At 36.3% G+C, this 18,855-nt stretch overlaps 1 protein-coding gene and 1 long non-coding RNA gene across 2 annotated transcripts in view; one reads left to right on the top strand and one right to left on the bottom strand.

Moving 5' to 3' along the window:
* The window catches only part of LOC138333091 (NBAS subunit of NRZ tethering complex-like), a 50,390-nt gene extending 34,731 nt beyond the window's left edge, over positions 1–15,659 (top strand). Inside the window, exons 43-58 of the mRNA XM_069281223.1 lie at positions 702–768; positions 2,429–2,539; positions 3,149–3,393; positions 3,931–4,049; positions 4,642–4,731; positions 5,178–5,291; positions 5,688–5,779; positions 7,021–7,183; positions 7,961–8,103; positions 8,426–8,515; positions 10,548–10,656; positions 10,826–10,912; positions 11,423–11,565; positions 12,320–12,446; positions 13,281–13,409; positions 13,898–15,659. Coding sequence (XP_069137324.1) covers positions 702–768; positions 2,429–2,539; positions 3,149–3,393; positions 3,931–4,049; positions 4,642–4,731; positions 5,178–5,291; positions 5,688–5,779; positions 7,021–7,183; positions 7,961–8,103; positions 8,426–8,515; positions 10,548–10,656; positions 10,826–10,912; positions 11,423–11,565; positions 12,320–12,446; positions 13,281–13,409; positions 13,898–14,179 — 2,111 coding nt within the window. The 3' untranslated portion in view covers positions 14,180–15,659. The remainder of the gene's footprint in view (positions 1–701; positions 769–2,428; positions 2,540–3,148; positions 3,394–3,930; positions 4,050–4,641; positions 4,732–5,177; positions 5,292–5,687; positions 5,780–7,020; positions 7,184–7,960; positions 8,104–8,425; positions 8,516–10,547; positions 10,657–10,825; positions 10,913–11,422; positions 11,566–12,319; positions 12,447–13,280; positions 13,410–13,897) is intronic.
* On the bottom strand, positions 11,444–18,632 carry LOC138333093 (uncharacterized). Its single transcript, XR_011209942.1, has 3 exons — positions 18,543–18,632; positions 13,966–14,161; positions 11,444–11,580 (listed from the first exon to the last, which is right to left on the bottom strand). It is a non-coding gene; the product is annotated as an uncharacterized lncRNA (long non-coding RNA).
* Positions 18,633–18,855: the final 223 nt, after the last annotated feature.

Below are 18,855 nucleotides of genomic sequence, written 5' to 3'. Positions count from 1 at the left end.
GCTCCATCGTAATGGGGTAATATTGGAGTTTTTCCCGCCTCAGACAAGAATCTTGTATTCCTATTGCTTAAAATGACATCACATGATATCCAAGATATAATCGTATCAGGTTAGTAGAAATCGTATCAGGTTTGGACAATAGAGTTATTGTTCTTTGCCCCTGATGTCATTAGCAACAAGATAGCAGTCAAGTAACACTCAACGAGATGGAGACAAAATGTTTAAATGATAGTGCTGATAGCCACTTTCAAAGCAAACCAAAATCGGTAACACTTATTTAGGATTATTTAACAGAAATGGACCATGACAACGCATTTGAGTCTTCAATGAGGTGAAAATTGTTTTAAGTTTTGAGTCGTTTTGGTTTCCATACTCAGTACATAATGCTTTTGCAGTTACTTCATTGAAAGGTCTATGACGGGATAAATTCGCTACACAGTTTTTTAGTGATCTTATACAGAAAATTATTGGGTCTAAAATAAACTTGTATCAGGCAAGGCGAAGCCTTGCCTGATAGAAGTTTATTTCAGACCCAATATTTTTCGGTATTAGGTCACTAACAAACTGTGTAACTAATAGTATCATAGAGCAATGTGGTGGAGCAAAATTACCAGTCTAATTTTGATTAGATTAGGTCCGTACACCCGTTAAAGTATAACTAAGGTGTGTTGGTATACAATTTTAATATTTTTGACCACCAGGTATAGATACTGGACGCTTTACAAAGGACAGTCAGTACAGGGTGGAGACAATCTGTGGACTAGCCATGTAAGTATTGATAAGTAATCATTATCAATATGACACATACAGAGTGGAGACAATCTGTGGACTAGCCATGTAAGTATCGATAAGTAATCATTATTACTATGATACGTACAAAGTGGAGACAATCTGTGGACTAGCCATGTAAGTATCGATAAGTAATCATTATTAATATAGCACATACAGAGCGCAGACTATCTATTGGCTAGCCATGTCCTGTGCATAAACTTTTCATTCAAAAGACTGCTTCTCAATAACCAAAAGGCCAAGGGTACTGATATTTGGCCAGCAGCATTATTGGATGAAGGGCTACCAAGTTTGTTCAAATTAATAACCCTGACTGCCATTCAAGGTCACGGGTCAAAATGGTTAAAATCTTTAAACAACTTCTTGTGAATAACTAAGAGGCCTAGAGACCTGATATTGAGCATGTGACATGCTGGAATGAAGGGCTACCAAGTTTGTTCAAATGAATGCCATTTACTGCCATTCAATGTCACAGGGGTTAGATAAGTTGAAATCTTTAAGCCACTTCATGTGTATAGCTACGAGGTCTAGAGACCTGATATTGTGGCATGTTTGCATGAAGGGCTACCATGTATATTAAAATTAATCACCTTGATCACCTTTATCAAGGTCAAACTCATCAGATATATTCAGAAACTGAACTTCTTCTATTAAATATTTCTATATATTGCCTTGTTTGCCGCTATCATATTTTTTGATGTGTTGTATTGTTCCAATAGTCAGATGGGCCGCTTGTATTCTCTGCATGCACTTCATAGAATAAATACAGAGTTGATCATTAAATAAAACCCATTTCAATTTTGCGCATTTTTTCATTAAAAATTGTTATGTAAATTAATTTCTGATATTGTGGTGTGAATTGAAGATCTCAAATTATCATTGGTGTACATCTTACAGTACTTTGCTTGACAGGATTTTTAGCTCACCTGGCCCGTAGGGCCGGTGAGCTTATGTCATGGCGCGGCATCCGTTCATACGTCTGTCTGTCCGTCAACAATTCCTTTAAATCGCTACTAGTCATAGAGTTTTGCGTGGATTGTAACCAAATTTGGCCACAAACATCATTGGAGGAAGGGGAACAGACTTGTATAAATTTTGGCTCAGACCCCCCGGGAGCAGGAAGGTGGGGCCCAATAGGGGAAATAGAGGTAAATCCTTTAAATCGCTACTAGTCATAGAGTTCTGCATGGATTGTAACCAAATCTGGCAACAAGCATCCTTGGGGGAAGGGGAACAGAACTTGTATAAATTTTGGCTCAGACCCCCCGGGAGCAGGAGGGTGGGGCCCAATAGGGGAAATACAGGTAAATCCTTTAAATCGCTACTAATCATAGTGTTCTGCATGGAATGTAACCAAATTTGGCCAGAAACATCTTTGGGGGAATAAGAACAGAGTTTGTATTAATTTTGGCTCTGCCCCCCCCCCCCCCCCCCCCCCCCGGCAGGAGGGGCAGGGCCCAATAGGGGAAATAGAGGTAAAATATATAAATCGCTACTTGTCCTAGATTTCTGCTTGGATTGTGACCAATTTTGGCTCTGACCCCCTAGGTGAGCGATACAGGCCCTCTGGGCATCTTGTTTTCAGATAAACCTCAATTTGAAAAAAATATAATGTTTTGTTTTCTATATCAATTAACAGGACTTTGGAGGAAAGTGTGTATAATATATCATTGTCGCTGGCAACCAGATACTCTGTCAATCTGTGGGATGTGTACATGGCCCATCTGGAGTTCCTCTTCTCAGATAGCATGTGAGTAAATCTGTAATATCTACCACCTGATGATATGTGTTAAACTTGGTTAATGAGACTTTGAATTTGGAACATCATCTGCTATATGCCCCCCATTTACACATCTAAAATATATCAATTAAACACACTTTAGTCTGGCAGAAGTTGAATATAGGTGAAGGTTGAATTCAAAGACCCTAGATGTATGGTTAAATGCTTCCTTCCTGTTGCCATTAATAAATAGGATGGAGCATTGATCAACATCAAGGATTCTATGTTTATTTGGTTTACATGTTTCGTCAGAACGATGACGGTTTTGATTTATGTTTTTCCTGCTGATGAGAAACATACTGGTCTGAGAGGTTGTAATGTTCTTGCTATGGTTTATACCTTTACCATCCATTCCCTATGAATATGTCTGATAATCAGCAACACACTCATAACAAAAGTACCAACAACTGTTTTTGTCCACAAACTTGGGAAGGGGGGCACGCAGTATTTTCTATCCATATATATCCCTCCTGTCCTATTCGGTTGTGCCACATCCCATCCCATGTTCATATGGAGGTAGGGATATATATGTCTTAAAGACACTAATTGTTAATTTGTTGTTTTAATTTTGTATACTAGGCTACAGACAGAGGAGATCGAAGATCGCGTAGGAAGGATGGGTATCGTGTCTGTACTGAAGGAAAGAAGTGGAGACTTTGTAGGGAAGATGTCGACCTACGTGTACCCGTCCGTCGAGGGAACAGACCATAGTCGTCTACTGTACTACTATACACTTATGTTGGGGATAGATACCCCACTAGCCGGTACACTCACGGCCGACTCTCATGTCAAACTTCTCAAGAAAATTAAATTCTCCGCCGAGGGTAGGTAGACAAGTAGAGGTACTAAATTACTAAATTAGAATTTGCCAAAATTATCTATGATGTTACCAATTTTGATTATGATTTGGAATTTGATTAAGACTTAATGCCTAGTATTCCGTCTTTGCATATTACAGACTTAGTCCCCTTGCGGGTAGGTATCGGTTGTTACGTCATTATTTTGTGTGCACAATTCACGCCGTTTTCTCTGAAACATAAGACATTACGCTCGCAAACACATGACGTCACAATCAATACCTACCTGCAAGGGCAAATACCCTAAGCTTGTAATATGCAAAAACAGAATAGATCTTTTTAGTATATGAAAGTATAATATTCTTGTTACTTGTGGAAGGTTCAACTCTCTTTTTTCATCCATTAAGTAATTATGATTTTCTATTTTGTGTTTATTTTTAGACTAGTCTTTGTACATACATACTTTCTTGTATTTTTCCAAGACCAATACTCATTATATTAAGATTCTGTGTCAATTAGTTCTATAAAGCAATATACTAGTCTAAGATTCTATTTCTCATGAAGGTTTGGACTACAAGAGATTGGTAGAAGGGGAACACAATCCTGTAGATGTACTGGTTCCTATACTTACCACCAGTAATATAAATGTGATAGCAAAGCTCGCCAACAAGATCCCTGATGGGGTGAGTTTATTGTGTAACAGGGCAAAAATAGTGTGCCTTGAGGCAGGCCTGAACCTGCTGCACCAGACTTATTGGTATGCCCCTTTTCCAACTGAGCTACCGCAAAATTCCCCCATACAAAAAGGTAGAAGGTTATTATATCATTTGAAATTCAAACTTGTTACAATAGTTACCAAGGGGACTGTGGTGATCGAGTTGTTAATATGTCCTGACATATTACCTTAATCTGACAGTTTGAATCCCATGTAGGGCAGTTGCTAGGTACTGACTTCTGGTCAGTGGTTTTTCTCTGGGTAATCTGGTTTTCCTCCATCATCGAATCTGGCATGTCCCTAAATAACCCTGAATGTTAATGGGACATAAAACTAATATAAAACAAACAAACAATAGTTACATGCTATTATCCAGGCACATTGGTTCTAAATGTGGTTAGGCTAATCACAGTTTAACAACAGTTTTCAAATCAACATAAAATAATTTCTTTTGATGCTACCTTGACAAATTTTACTTATTTCTAAAGAACTACTTTCTTTACCTACTTAGGATGTAATCACAAGTTTTTGCAGCAAACCTTTGTATTTTGTTTTAACAGAAAGGAGGCTTTTTGATGCCAAGTGCGGTGTACTGTGCCTGGGCAATCCAGATGTTTTGGGATACTTCAAAGAAAGTCCCAGACACAGGAGTAAGTATCATAAATCTTATATCAATACAAATCAAAATTCATTTCCAGTCTTAAGCCTATACCCATTGGTCAATGCTACTTCCCAGCAATGTCAGTTTAGAGTGGAAATATTTTATAGTTGTAATGCCTGAAAATTAATCTCATCGTGGTATCATGAATTTGAAGATGGACGTTCCTTCTTATATATGCGGGAATGTTAAATTTTATGCCCAAAATTAGGAGATTCTTTTAAATTAGACAGGATTTGATACAATAATTGATACAGACAAAAATTATGATTAAAATTGTTTGATCATTGAAGTATCAGTTCTGTATGATTCAAGGAAACGAAAGTTTTGATATTAACTATGGAAATGACAATGAATTAGAGCATTCCTTTGCTTTAGATATCTACTAGATAGCGTACTAGTTTTATTATAGTAACGGAGGTATTGAATGTTTAACAGCTTGGCTGGGTACATCGATATGAGAGCTGTCAAGAAACTCTACAGAAACTTGTGTCTCAAGATCTTGTCCAGTTTGTCGACTCGGTTGTCTTTGTTCCTCAATCAAGAGAAATGGTAAGGACCTGTTGTGGAAGATGATATGTTTTATCAATTTAGTCCAAGTCAAATTATAAGTTCTGTGAACTTAGGTACCTGTGAATCAAATGTAGTGGGGGAGGGGAAGGGCAAGGGCTGATAGATTTTGACATGTAAGCAAAATTACTACTGTTTTGATTTTAATATAAGAAGATGGCAAAATCTTCCAACTTGCAAAATAAAACAAAAATATACTGTATTTTAGAGAGATATGTAATCTATAAGATCATCCAATGCTTATCAGTACCATGTAACTTGTGCAATACTGTTGTTAAGGGTTAATCTCAACAACAGATTTTGAATTGTTTGTATCTTTAAGTTAAAATGTAATTTATGCCAACTGAATGCTTATCATGTTACTTTAATATTGTGCAGGTTGGACTAGAGAACAGACAACAGATTTTGAACCGCTGTCTGAAATTTTCTCGACAACAAGGCAGCAAAAAGAAGAAACAAGAGGAAGTTGGGTATGTGTATTGAATAAAACTTCATGATAAGGACTAAATATATATATAAAGTGTAGAATGAAAATACAGATGATAAGTTCTAGTTAGGGCCCCGCATCGAGATGCGGGTGCCCTATAGTAATCAGGTTGTCCGTCCGTCCGTCTGTCTGTCCGTCCGTCCGTCTGTCCGTTTTTTTTCTTTTGCACATTAATGATGGAATGGAGTGGAGTATTTTCCCCATATTTTACATGATGATTCCCCATCCATCCTAGATCTGCTTGGTAATTTTTCAGGCTGAAATTAAATTAAAAAATCGGCCATCTTGGATTTTAACATTTAAAAAAATCACAATGTTGTTGCTCTTAACTGATAAACATTTTGTTATAACATTATGATGCAAAGTTGTTCAGAATTAAACAAGGAGTTGACTGTCCAAAGGTAAGGTCATGGGCCAAGGTTACTAAGTCAAAGGTCAAGGTCAAATTTAAAAAAATTATTTTCTCATGAACATTTTGCTACAACATTTATAATGAAGCAGAGTTGTTCAGAATTAAACAAGAAGTCAACTCACCAAAGTTTTGACTGACCAAAGGTAAGATCATGGGGTCACTGCATCAAAGGTTGTGGACACATTTTCCATTTTTGGACTTATTAACAATTTGTTATGACATAATAAATAAAATTATTCATTGCTTAATATATTAATTAAAGTCAATATGATTTGAATCAAAATGGCTACATGATATGATTAGAATCAAAAAGGCTGCAAATCAGTCATCTTGGCACGTCAGACACATAGCGGGGCCCTTTCTGACGTGTCAGTGTTCTAGTTAAGATCACAAACTGGATATTTCTGTGTAGTGTAAACTATTTTGGGAAATGTAAGTGATCAAATTCATTTTTTTCTACAGATATTTACATCATTGTGAGTGTTTTTGTTATTTATTTACAGTGCAAGTTTACAGACAGTTTAAATTATTCTAATTGATCGATAATCATTACTGTACTTCATTAGAGATCGATTGTATGTATACACAGAGGGTTACTTCGGTACATGGGCCTTACTTTTAGGTGCGACTTATATATGTACGAAAACGGAAAAAAATCATTAAAAAAAGGCCTTTGCAACTAGCAGGTGTGACTTATTGTCTTGAAAATACAATAGTCTGAAGTTGGTTTACAGTTTAATGTTAATAGAAATTGATATCACAAACTTTTGTTTGATGAAAATTATATAATGTCGAATTTTGTCACCTTTCAGTGACCAGATGAGCTGGGAGGACGCAGCGTCAGTATTAAAGAGTTACCAGTCTCACCTGACAGTGATACAGAACTCAGCCTTACAGAGTCTGGCTGAATCAGAGGCCGACAATCTCCGACAGTACTCGGTACAGCTCGACATGAGTAAGGGGGACGCTGAACAAGTAAGTTACTCAAGTCTCAAGGCTGTGTCATTGATCTGGGTAATTTGTTGTCAGAATCAGTAGTTTGTGGATTTGTGATATTGTCAGTGTCGGATTAACTCTGAAGTCCTTTGGTAGTGTATTCCATATGTAAGATATAATAATGTCAGATTCAGTTAGTGTCAACTTCTGATTAGTTGAATCCTACTAAAATTTGCTTTTTCAGTATCAAAACAAGTTCTTGGAGACTAAATTTTACGTAATGAACCTTGCAAATGTAATTGTTGTAATTATGTATTCACTGAGACAAACTTTCGCTAATTAACATTAATCTCAGAATTCAAGAAATACAGTCACATGCAAAATATTTTTCATTTACATTAACCTGAGTTTCTGAAAATTGAGACCATTCGGTGGTTTAGTACCAAAATTACCCTTTTACAAAGTTTAATGCTGTCCATGAATTAGCACTTCAAAGACAACAGGAAAATAATACTACTTGGGGCCGCGGTGGCCGAGTGGTTAAGATGTCCCGACATATTACCACAAGCCCTCCACCTCTGGGATGCGGGTTCGAATCCCATGTGGGGCAGTTGCCAGGTACTGACCGCTGGTCGGTGGTTTTTCTCCGGGTACTCCGGCTTTCCTCCACCAACAAACCTGGCACGTCCTTACATGACCCTGGCTGTTAATAGGACGTAAAAATAAATAAACCAAAAGAAAATAACACTACCGCTAAAATAGGTACCTTTACATTAATAAATTTCAATTTAACACCATCTTTTGTTATAATTTCAGCTGAAGGAAATCTTTGTGAAGATGACTTGTGAAGGACTAGCTATAGATATCATTGAGGATTTATTGTCCTCCATACCTACGTTGTCATGGAAATCCTTAACAGCTGTGAAACAGTCTCTCACCAAGATCATCTTTCACCTAAGGTAAATACTGTATTCAACCTAATACGATCCCTCTACTCTATAAAGGCCTTTTCCCCTTTTTGAGGCCTCGATTTCACTTACCTCAAATTAAGTCATTGTGAAATTATGAAAAACATATAGGAATTTTTATTTTATTTCTTTTGAAAATGGATTTTTGACTTATTTTGTGCAATGATTTTAGGAAAGGTTAGTTTAAATTTTATTTCACCAAAACAATTTTTAAGCACCCGTGGGCTATCTATGAAGCCTTAAGATGATATGATAGTATTATTGTACATGATGATGAAATATTACCTGGTATACATTTGTGTTGTATTTTTAGTGACAAGAGTTCAAGTGCTGAGAGTATGGAGGAAAATCTGGCTGCTTTCCAGAGGATTGTTAACAATGTCTTCTTACACAGTCAGGAAGGGTACGTAACTCTGTTATGCCTTCTCATACAGACAGGAAGGGTAGATAACTCTGTAATGTCTTATCGCACAGTCAGGAAGGGTTGGTTACTCTGTTATGCCTTATCACACAGTCAGGAAGGGTAGGTAACTCTGTAATGTCGTATCACACAGACAGGAAGGGTAGATAACTGTGTAATATCTTATCACACAGTCAGGAAGGGTAGGTAACTCTGCCCTGCAGGTAGGGCGTTAGAATTGTACCTGCTGCCCCTATTGCATGATCGTAAAAGGCGACTAAATTTAGGATCTTATCTTTTCTCTTCTTCCTAACTGACTTTATCCTTTCTAATGCCTCCCTTGGCACAGCCTCACTTTTGGTCTTGAGTTGAGCATTCGCCCCTGTGAGGAAGGCTCTGGGTTCTGTCCCCTGGCCGAGGCACACCAAAGTCTATAAAAGTGGTAGTTTGTGCTCCTGCTTAACGCTGAGCATACAGGGAGTGGGACGACTGGTTCGCTCGTTGTCAGTATAATGTGACCGGGTGGGGTATGTTGCTTGGTGTCTTCGGCGGCATGCTTCAGTGATATAGCACTATAAAAAGGACAACAGTTCCACTATACAAGAAGACACAACATGAATATACCGCAGTCTCCCAAAACACGCACCTCGCACAACATACACACTACGCACAGCATACATGGGAGGCCGTCCTTACATGACCATAGCTGTTAATAGGACGTTAATTAATCAAACAAACAAACAAACAAACAAAGGTAACTCTGTAATGTTGTATCACACAGACAGGAAGGGTAGATAACTGTGTAATGTCTTATCGTACAGTCAGGAAGGGTAAGTAACTCTGTAAAGTATTTTCACAGTCAGGAAGGGTAGGTCACTCTGTAATGTCTTATCTTACAGTCAGCAGGGTAGGTAACTCTGTAATATTTTATCATACAGTCAGGTAGGATAGGTAACTCTATAATGTCTTATTGTACAGTCAGGAAGGGTAGGTAACTCTTTAATGTCTTATCGTACAGTCAGGAAGGGTAGGTAACTCTGTAATATTTTATCATACAGTCAGGAAGGGTAGGTAACTCCGTAATGTCTTATTGTACAGTCAGAAAGGGTAGGTAACTCTGTAATATTTCATCATACAGTATGTAACTCTGTAATGTACAGTCAGGAAGGGTAGGTTACTCTGTAATGTACAGTCAGGAAGGGTAGGTTACTCTGTAATGTACAGTTAGGAAGGGTAGGTTACTCTGTAATGTACAGTCAGGAAGGGTAGATTACTCTGTAATGTACAGTTAGGAAGGGTAGGTTACTCTGTAATGTACAGTTAGGAAGGGTAGGTTACTCTGTAATGTACAGTCAGGAAGGGTAGATTACTCTGTAATGTACAGTTAGGAAGGGTAGGTTACTCCGTAATGTACAGTCAGGAAGGGTAGATTACTCTGTAATGTACAGTCAGGAAAGGTAGATTACTCTGTAATGTACAGTCAGGAAGGGTAGATTACTCTATAATGTACAGTTAGGAAGGGTAGGTTACTCTGTAATGTACAGTTAGGAAGGGTAGTTACTCTGTAATGTACAGTTAGGAAGGTAGTACTCTGTAATGTACAGTCAGGTAAGGGGGTAGATTACTCTGTAATGTACAGTCAGGAAGGGTAGGTTACTCTGTAATGTACAGTCAGGAAGGGTAGGTTACTCTGTAATGTACAGTCAGGAAGTGTAGGTTACTCTATAATATACAGTCAGGAAGGGTAGATTACTCTGTAATGTTTTCTGATAGGTTATGTGGAATAGCTGTATAATATATACATCCTATTTTTGAGTGTAGAAAGAGTTATATTATGACTTTTTTTATAGTTTTTTTGTCCATAACTGGTTTTTTGGTTCCCTAAGAACTTTTTAAGCGCCCTGGTCACTAATTACGGTGAATGCGGTAATTTTGTTTCTTTCTGTGTGATATTTGTGATACATATTTTGAATTAATTAAATTTAATATTTAAGATTACTTCTGTTAATTAGCATACTGTACATCTTTGTTACAGAGGAGAGTGTGTTACAACAGAAGATGTCATGGCATTGGTTCGGCCATTTTGCTCTGATGATACTGTAGCAGTGAAACCCCGTCTTGACATTCTGCACATTCTAGAAAAGGTATTAAAAATCAGAAGTAAAAAATTATTTCATTTTCCTTTCAGTTGGTGCCAGAAATAAATTTCAAATAATGTGTGATATCTGGTATCAGCCCCTTGGTTACAAGAAAAATGATGAAATGAACGTGTTTTTGGAAGTAAAGCATTTTTTTTTTTTTTTTTTTTTACAGAGTTTTGACTTGTCACCAGAGGACATGGTGTTACTAACGCTGTACAGGTCAGAAGCTGTTATCAACAAAGTCTGGCAAGGCATCACTGTACGTATCAGAAGGGAATTTAATTAAAATATCACATGTCTTGTGATAATAAGGCTCATAATAACTTATTAATGACTGTTATGTTCAATGTAATCTTTATCAGTGAAATGGATTTTCCGTTATTAATTATGATAATAGTATATGTATCAAACCATGTTGATAAAAAATTAATTTAGAAGATTTTGATTCAATGTACATTATACCATCAAATTTTGTCAATTTCAGAAATGCTTGTCAACAAAATTATTTTTTTGATGGAGCCATACAAGTCTAAATCATAAATTGTCATGTAAATTAAAGTAATGGAGCTTGAAAACACGAAATTAAGTCACCACAAAAGTTGGCATACAAGAATTGCAATCAAAATTGTTTGTGTTTTGCTGTCAATATGGTTTACAGGGCATCAATAACCAGATCCCTATTTTGATATGACTGTAATGCAAATCATTTCTCATACATAGAGTTTAAAAGCTGTAGAAGAATTTGTTTTATACTTTCCATTTAACACAGGTAGAGGAGACAGATATTAACACAGATCAGGCCAGGTTGGCCCTGTTTATGCGTCTCTTGTCCTTGACGGTGACCTTCGAGCAGACACAAGCTCTGTATAAACTTCTTCATCTCTGGCCTCCACTTACAGCATCTAATTCCAGGTATGTAAGGAAAGTCTGAAAAGGGGATGATTGACACTATACATGTACAAGTATAATCAAACAGATTATCTCCCCTTCTCTGATTGTCTGCATCCCTATGACGAGGCATAATGAGTACGGCCAAACAGATTATCTCCCATGATCTCATTACCAAACAGATTATCTCCCCTTCTCTGATTGTCTGCATCCCTATGACGAGGCATGATGAGTACGGCCAAACAGATTATCTCCCATGATCTCATACCAAACAGATTATCTCCCATATCTCATTACCAAACAGATTATCTCCATGATTCATTACCAACATTATCCCATGATCTCATTACCAAACAGATATCTCCCATGTCTCATTACCAAACAGATTATCTCCATGATCTCATACAAACAGATTATCTCCATGATCTCATTACAAACAGATTATCTCCCTTCTCTGATTTCTGCATCCCTATGACGAGGCATGATGAGTACGGTCAAACAATTATCTCCATGATCTCATTACCAAACAGATTATCTCCCCTTCTCTGAATGTCTTAATCCCTCTGGCGAAGTATAATGAGAAAGAACACCCAAACAGATTATCCCCTTGATCTCAGTATAACCTTCATCTGTATGTTATTTTCTGTGTGTATCACAGTCCATTCATTTTATAAAAAAACTTTCTATTGCTCCAAATTTTTTATCATAAATTGTTAAGACTTTAGTGATGAATCAGAGCGTAAAAAATACATCTATATATTTTTTGGTGTTTGTAAAGGGTGGCTCTGGAAAATCCCTGGGTGAAAGTTTTTGATTTGATGGTTCAAAAGAGTGACGAGGCGGATAAATCTCTCATCTGTCCATCTTTAAAAGAAGTGTTGTCGGTGTGTCAACTCAGTATCGAGGTATGTGTTATGTCTAATGGAAACAAAAAAAATTGCTAAATCTGTAATACTGTATATAGTCGTTAAGTTTCGTGTGTGCAGATTTTCACAATGTACTAAGTGTTACTTATTTGCTGAGATTTTTTTTCGCGAATTGATTATTAAGTCTTTGAAAGCGTCATTCATACAACGGCTGTGATTTGTTTAACCTTAATTTTGATAAATTTTGGATGAATCAGAGAATTTAGTAAAATTAAAAAACCTACATATATCAGCAACTATACCATATGTTGAGAATATAACAACAACTGTAGTATTTTACCATTTTGATTGTGATTTACTGCTTTTAGCTTTAAATTTGAAAATGATGCAACAAAGTCGAGATTTTGAGATAAAGCAACTTGGCTAGCAAAGATTATTACTGAACACTCTGGGCTAGCCATGTTTGGGGTAAAGCGAAAATAATTTTTAATTGTAATCATAACCTGGTTTTTTTCGGGTCTTTTTTTCCTACGGTTTTTTTTCTCACAAGTGTTATTTTTAATTCTTAGTATTACTAACTTGTATCACTAGATGTTTGAAATGAAAATACAATAAAACCTGCCCTATCAACCATCTCTGTATAAAGATCACCTGCTCAATTAAATCACTTTTCTATAGTCCCAAATGACCAATGCCAACACAATTCTACCTGACAGTACGTATAAAGACCAGTAAGGACCAGTTTTCCTCTATCCTTGAGTTGTCTTTATAAGACAACTTTGTCTGGTATGAAGTGATAGCATGTGCTAATTCTTTATCTTATGAAAATGACGAGACGGCCTAACTTTCTATCTATACTTCATTTGATTACAGTGTATTCGGCATATCCATGACAGTCTGGTGGCTACATCTAGTCACTTGGAGGCTGTAAGGTGTGCTCTGATTGGTGGATACGAGGATCTAATGAATACGGCTATAGAACATCTCGCCTCACAGCCTCAGGTAGGTTGTAGCGGATTTCTACTTACCGTAAATTTAAGATTACTCATAATTGAGTTAAAATTTTCAGAAAGATTTGTTCACATCAGTTCATTTGACTTCGCCAGCAAGAACCATTCTTAAATATGATTTGTACTAAGGATATATTTATTTGATAAATAAGATCAGATAAGTTGGATCTCGAAATGTCATCTACTCAAAATAAACGTGACGAAACACGCTGTTCTGACACTATACAAATTATATATGAAATAGAGTTATTAAACTTAAGTTAGTAATTGCACTCTGTAATTTCATTTATCTGGAAAGTTTGTTGGTGGCAAATTTAATTTTAGTTGGGATGTTTGATTTTGATATTATGTACTATATTATAATAATGTAAATATACTAAATTGAAAAATAATTAGCCTTAAGCACTGGATGATACTTTTTCTATTCATTAAAAATATGTTCTGCTAAACATAATTTTCTAATCAAGAATATTTTTTCAGGTTGCGGCAGATGATGAACTTCTTGATCTTATTGTGCGTAATAATCTAGTCAATAGGGTTGTGCTCACCCATATATACCCAGCAATTACAGACTATATTCTGGCCAATCAGGGCACTGGTGATGAATCATGTGACTATCTATCAGTCGAGGTTGTGAGTCGGAGATTACAAGAGGAAGGTTTCGAGGCGGAGGCTGGATCTCTGTTGATGAGGAGTCGGACGGCTCATCCTCTGCTTCAGACATTTACAGCATCGCTACAGTCCCTTAAAAAGTGGTTTTAACATGAATATATCATTTAAAATGGACGTCGTAAATTTATATATTCAATTGGATGTTTCAAAAGAATAATCAATTTGTCTTTGAAACCACTATAAAACCATACTGTAATGCATAATTTCCAACTCTTAATTTTGTGAACATAAATCAATGTACAACAAACACCTACTGTGGAACCTCAGTAATCCGTTCACTTGTGTCCCCGAACCAACTTTTCTGGATTGCAAATTTTCCAGATTGCTAAATTCCATGCATACCGGTATGTAGGTCAATAAGCTAATCCATTTGGATTGCGAGTTTTACGGATTAGTGGCATCTAGATTATCGCCATTCCACTGTATAATTAAGTATGAAAATATGATAAAATTTTTGTCAGGTTTACAATATTATTTAGTGCTAGAACCCTTTCTCTCTGTAACAGGCTGTTAAGAATTTAAACCTTTGTCTTAGTTACATGAACATGTGTAACTGTATGTGAAGGTCAATGTATTATAATATGCAAGATGAACTTTCAAAATCTAGATGCATACATACAGAGTACATATACTATGTGGTTGTGCTAAATGGTGTTCTTATTTAATAGGGGCTGCAGTGGCCGAGTGATTAAGATGTCGTAACATATTATCACAATTAAGCTTCCACCTCAGGTTCATGATTTAAAATCCCATATGGGGCATTTGCCAAGTACTGACTACTGGTCGGTAGTACCCCGGGTACTCCGGCTTTCATCCACCATCTAAACCTGAACACCCATAATTACCCTGGCTATTATTAAGGCGTAAAACTTACCTTACAAAAGTTAGTTAAGGTAAGAATGAATTGTAATCATCTAGGACCAATGTGCAATATTCTGTATCCAAGTAACAAATTTATGGTACTAAGTAATATGGTGCATTATAAATTAGAAATATGGGATCATATATCAGTGATGATACAGTAAATGTTTCACTGTCAATGAAATTAAAATCTCAGCATTTTTTTTATCCATATGGCAATTAAAATTAAAATCTTATTAATCAGTTATGTTTTAGCTCTTCATATACATTTTATATATTATTCTTTGTCTTTGGCGGTATGCTTTAGTATGATATAAAATGCACAAGAGTTCCACTATTGCAAAGTGAGGACACAAATATACCACAGCCTCCCAAAATATACAAAATTTACATTCACACACACAACACATTGTACTCATAGGAGGCCATCCTTAAATGACCCTGGCTTTTAACAGGAAGTTTAATCAAACCAAACTGAAGTATGTACAATGTCATGTGATACCTGTTTGAAGACAAGGGGTGGGGAGTTGGAGATGCCGTAATCATGTATTAGAGAAAGTTTGTTTTTTTTTGGGTTTTTTTTGTGGTACAGTGTACTTAACATAACATTGATTGTTGATTATGTATTTATGAGATCTGTATTTATCATGAATAAGTAATTTGACTGTATACTGTTATTGCTCAATTAAATTCATTTGTCAAAGATTAATGACTTGGTTTGTGTGCTATTTCAATTTCAACAAATTTTATTGACATATTATTTACAGTCAAGAGGATTAGACAACAGGCAAGGCCTATCTAGGCCTATCTAGATCTTCTCCTGAAGGTGAAAAGTGGCAAGAAGTATAGACAAATATAATAGTATATGTAAAAGTACATATTAATACAAATATTCAAACAAGCAAAAACAAAAGAGGAAGTAACTCCTTAATGTCAAAATTCAATATATATATTTAGGTCATCTGACCCGAAGGGTCAGGATGACCTATAGTCGTCATGTTTCGTCCCTCGTAGTACGCCGTGATTTGGCTGAAACTTGCATAAAATGATCCTGACATGGTCCCGACAAAGTGTTGTTATTTTTCAGATCGATCCGATATCCAAGATGGCCGCCACAGAAACTTGTAGAAATGATGCTGCCGTAGCCCCAACAAAGTGTTGTTATTTTTCAGGTTGATCCGAAATCCAAGATGGCCGCCATCTTGAAAACACATTTTGAACTTCTTCTCAAGTTCTACTGGTGCGATTTGGCTGAAACTTTCATGAAATGATCTTGACATGGTCCCGACAAAGTGTTGTTATTTTTCAGGTCAATCCGAAATCCAAGATGGCCGCCATCTTGAAAACACAATTTGAATTTCTTCTCAAGTTCAACCGGTGCGATTTGGCTGAAACTTGCATGAAATGATCCTGACATGGTCCCGACAAAGTGTTGTTATTTTCGGGTTGATTCGAAATCCAAGATGGCTGCCACAGCCGTCATCTTGAAAACACATTTTGAACTTCTTCTCAAGTACTAGTTCTACCCGTGCAATCTGGCTGAAAATTGCATGAAATGATCCTGCCATGGTCCCGACAAAGTGTTGTTATTTTTGGAGTCAATTCGAAATCCAAGATGGCAGCCATCTTGAAAACACATTTTGAACTTCTTCTCAAGTTCTACTGGTGCAATTTTGCTCAAACTTGCATGAAATGTTCCTGCCATAGTCCCGACAAAGTGTTGTTATTTTTCGAGTCGATTCGAAATCCAAGATGGCGGTCACAGCCGCCATCTTGAAAACACATTTAGAACTTCTTCTCATGTTCTACCGGTGGGATTTGGCTGAAACTTGCATGAAATGATCCTGACATGGTTCCGACAAAGTGTTGTTATTTTTCGGGTTGATCCCAAATCCAAGATGGGCGCCACAGCGGCCATCTTGTCTTAAATTGTAACCCATTCAGCGGCGTAGCTAGGTCTGGAAAGGCCTGCAAATACCATTTTTATACCATTTTACTTAGAACTATGGTAACTTTTAACGTATATACCAATGGTTAAATGGAGGTCACGATATTTAGGTGATATCCATGCAAAATTATACACAAAATTAGAACAGTGGTGATTTGTTTATATACATATAATCATACTATACTAGACTCCCCTGACAAGTGCTCGAACAAAAAACACAAATTTTGGCTGTAAAAATTAAATTTGTAAGCAATGGGAGTATTTTGTGTTATTTTAATTGATGAAAAACTTATGGCGAATATTTTATACAAAATTAAAATTAAGCTTACTTGTTGGTTTGTTTATGACAGCGAGTCAAAGACCACTGTCAAAATGGTTTATCACGCGTTTTAACGGGGCAGGAAGCGAACCAAAATTGAAAAATTCACTTTTTCGTTACTAAGGCCAAGAACATGTTGCAATTGCTATTTTAGTTGTTTTGATATCATGTTAATATAATTATATGTTTTTAGAATATTTCTAACTATTCATGCGATGTTGTTTATTTTTTGTATTCGTAAGTGTTTCCCGATTCAAAATCCACATTTGCTTGATGGATTTTGTTGAAGAAGTCTAATACTGTCTTCGACAAGATTCAAACATAATCAAATTTAACAACTTGATAACCGGATATATATAGACCATTCTTATAAGTTTCCAGAATGGCCAATCTTCAAGTCTTTCAAATGTGCACAAAATTATGTTAGGTGTACGGTTGGACATATCATATGAATTTATACGTAATTTATATTCTGCAGCGTTACGTGTATTCAAATGTTGTGTTTTTTCTGACTGTACAAAAATGTAGGTCAGATTATTTTTTGCATGCTTGAGCATGCAAGCATGCACGGGCGCTACGCCACTGCCATTAGAGGTATTTAATGTGGATTGTTATACAAAAAGTTATAATTAAAATAAATGACCTGTTACCATTAAGCACTTTGTGCTCTTTTCTGCGTGAAATTTTTTTTAAAGAGGGACATACATCGGTACAAGAGACACGTCTGTTCACCTTGCATAAACTTTTCATTCAAACAACTTCTTCTCAATAACCAAATTACCCAGGGTACTGATATTTGGCCTGTAGCATACTGGAATGAAGGGCTACAAAGTTTGTTCAAATGAATAACCTTGACTTTCATTCAATGTCACAGGATTCAAAAAGAAGAATTTACAATTTTACTGTAATTGCAATGCAGTTATTTCAGAAGAATTTGTTATTTATTATAGTAAAATTGCAGGAAGAGGTTGTGGAGAATCAAATACACTTATTACTGCGCGGTAAAACATTTCTCCATGACCCAGATATCTATTGTGAAGGGTAATTGAAAGGTATTTTTTTCCAAATATTTGACAACCTTCCTAATTCAAGGCTTTTATTTAATAGCTAAGAGACTCAGAAATATCTAACATCTTTGTTCAAATCAATGACCTTGACTTTATTTTAAGATCACAGAAGCCAAATACAGTGAAGCTTTTGTAAAGCTTTTCATGACTTCTTTTCAATAAACTTGAAGAAAAGCAACCTAGCCGATATTGCACCTGTTTCATATAGGAATGAAGGGCTAGCTGTCAAGTTTGTCAAAATTATTGACCTTGACTTACCTTCATTCAAGGTCAGCATGTATAGGTCTTTCATATGGGACTGCAGGATGATTTCTAACTGGTGCACTATGTTTCCAATGTTTAGTATTAGTGCTACTGGGATGTTATTTTGGTACACAGGTTAATTTATAACTTATGTTAGACCTGTAGCCTGCCAACACCTTACAGACTGTTGGCTCAGCATATACCTCCTATACCACAGAAGTGACATCGCCTATCGGCTCTAACACATACCATTACATCACTCCTGGTTGTTATTTTGCCAGCTTAGTCAGCCTAGCATGTAGGGCAGTAACATCTCTTCGTCTGGGGA

This window comes from Argopecten irradians, chromosome 10, assembly GCF_041381155.1.
Source record: "Argopecten irradians isolate NY chromosome 10, Ai_NY, whole genome shotgun sequence".
Lineage (NCBI taxonomy): Eukaryota > Metazoa > Mollusca > Bivalvia > Pectinida > Pectinidae > Argopecten > Argopecten irradians.
This window is presented reverse-complemented; position numbering and strand designations above follow the sequence as displayed.